General features: G+C 46.3%; 1 protein-coding gene across 1 annotated transcript; it reads right to left on the reverse strand.

Moving 5' to 3' along the window:
• Positions 1 to 482: 482 nt before the first annotated feature.
• LOC138382619 (nucleolar protein 56-like) lies at positions 483 to 2,290 on the reverse strand. The gene is given in 3 exon segments (XM_069467102.1): positions 483 to 698; positions 700 to 1,432; positions 1,434 to 2,290. Coding segments are annotated over 3 exon segments (1,803 nt in total). The 3' UTR covers positions 483 to 485.
• Between the last annotated feature and the right edge of the window lie 206 nt (positions 2,291 to 2,496).

Consider the following 2,496-nt stretch of genomic DNA (forward strand, 5'->3'; position numbering starts at 1 on the left):
GTGCTCTCTGTTGCTACTGCTGACAGTACTGAAATAAAATCAACCTCTTCATGTTCATCTTATCTGGTGCGATTTTTTTTTCCCTAATACATACTTTAAGTTACAACAAGTTAAGTAAGTGCAGAATAATTTGCAATCATTTATATGAAATGAAAAACAAAGACAATTATCTTCAGTATAATAGAGTTATATGAGTAGTATGTAAGTCTTTCCATATAAGAAAAGGCTCATGTTGGATTTAGGTCATATGAATTCAAGTGCTGAAAAGGGAACAATATAAAGTATTATAGAAGCTATTAAAGAAGGGAAAATTTTTTTTCAAAATATCTTTGAAAAAAAATACTGTAAACAAACAATCATGGATATATATATATATTTTTTTTTTTTTTTTGGTGAATTTTGTTTTTATTGGAGTATGAGACATGATGGAGTGGGAAATGTAACTATGGGGCATGGCACACCCCTCCTCACAGGGAATGTCCATTCTAATCTTCCTGGGGTGCTTTGTGAAACTTTTTCTTCTTCTTGGAGCTGCTCTTGCTGCCAACAGCCTCTTCAGGGCCGTTGCTGACTGTCTCCTCCTTGGAAGAGAATTTCCTCTTCTTCTTAGAGACACTCTTGTTGCCTGTCTCTTCGGGATCACTGACTACTGCTTCCTCCTTCGGTGAGGATTTCTTCTTGGGAAGACTTAACGCTGCCAACGGCCTCCTCCTCAAGGTCACTGCTAACCAACTCCTCCTTGGCAAAAGATTTCTTTTTCTTGGCTTTGGAGACAGAGATAGATGGGTGGTCTTCCATTCCATTCTCCTGAGGAACCTCCCGGAGCTTCTGCTTTTTCTTCTTTTGGGGTTTTTCAGCCGTCTCCTCACACTCCTGAGTACTACTGCTGTTTTCTGAAGAAGCGAGGGCAAGCGCAGCCAGTCGTTTCTTTTCCTTCTTCAAGCGTTTCTTTTCCTGTTTCTCCAGTTTTCTAGCCATCTCAGCAGCAGCCTCCTCTGCCTGAACCATGGCTTCTTTCATGACATTCATATTCTTCCGAGGAATCTCTTCAGTCTCATAGAAGGACAACCGTTCCTTAACTTGTTCTCGAAGCTTCTCCCCAAATACACTCGTGGACACCTCAGAGAAGCAATCGATTCGTGAGGCAATACTGCATTTGTTTGCCAGGTATTGGGAGATGCGGCCTTTGTTCTTAGCAGCTGCTCGGCCAATGAAGGTGGAGTGGAAAATAAGTCCGTATCTTGGGGTGTTACCCCTTGTCTTCAGGGCTCTGAACAGGGCCTTTTCAGCCCCCAGGATCTGCACAGTGGATGCTGGATACTTGGCCAGGTTGGTGAGGCTGCCAGCATGAGCGATGAGACGTGCACCTACCGCTTCCCCAAGTGGGGCTGCTAGGCTGGGGGCTACTTGGCTCATCTTGCAGCGCAGGTACCTGTAGACCCTGGCGGTACTCTGACAAAGACACCACACGACTGGAGAAGCTCTCGATGTTTGTCAAGTCAATGGCAGACATGTCCATACCCATGGAGGACCATGAGGCATCTAGAATAGCTTTAGCCTTGGCCCCAACCATTGTCAGCTCCTCCAGCTTCTCCAGCTTTCCCTCATTCAGCTCCCTTCGGTTTCCGATGAACTGGGCGAGGTGACAGTACGTGGCATTGTCGCTGATGATCTTCACCAGCTCTGGAAAGTGATACCCGTACCACTCCCTGACACGCGTAGAGAAGGTATTGATGTCTTTATCCAGCTGGTCCAGGAGACTAATGGACAGGATGATCATATTGTCCACCCGATTCACATTAAACTTAACTTTGGCACGAGAATAGCTGTGTCCCAGCCCCAGCTGGGCTTTGCAAGCGGACAGATAGGTCAGAACCTTCACCAGATTATGGAAATGCAGACGAACTCCTCGCAGGACCTCGGCTATCACGCCTCCAGTCTGGCAGCTGTACCCTAATTCTTCTTGGATTGCAGCACCGATCTTGGGATCTCCAACCCCCAGGAATACTTTCTTCTTTTTGGTCGGCAGGTGGGTCTCCGAGAACAGACAGAGGTCTTCATGAACAACACCTTCATGGCATTGGCATGACACCACATTGGCATTTTCCAACGCAACCTGAGATGAGGCAAAGGGACAAAAGGCCACTAGACGAACGATGTTGTGGAATTTGCCCAGATTGAGCACACACTCCTCCACCTGCGTCAGCAGCAGACTTACCTCCTCCACCTCCTTCAGCGCCAGCAGCGCGTAGCCGACCGCGTGCTCGAACAGCACGTGCAACAGGACCATGGCGCCCACTCCTTGCTAAGAAATGACTTAACAATGCTAAGAAATGACTACAGCAGTACCCAGAAATCTAATAAGACAACCACTGGGGAAGTCCTTAACTAGCTCGGAAAGTCTATGACAAGGTAAAAATGATGAATGAGATGGTGGGTAGATGGTTCCTGAGAAGCTGCTCCTCTTTAGTTTAAGTGAAGATAGTATAATTATTT

Source organism: Eulemur rufifrons, chromosome 4, assembly GCF_041146395.1.
Source record: "Eulemur rufifrons isolate Redbay chromosome 4, OSU_ERuf_1, whole genome shotgun sequence".
In the NCBI taxonomy this organism is placed as follows: Eukaryota; Metazoa; Chordata; class Mammalia; order Primates; family Lemuridae; genus Eulemur; species Eulemur rufifrons.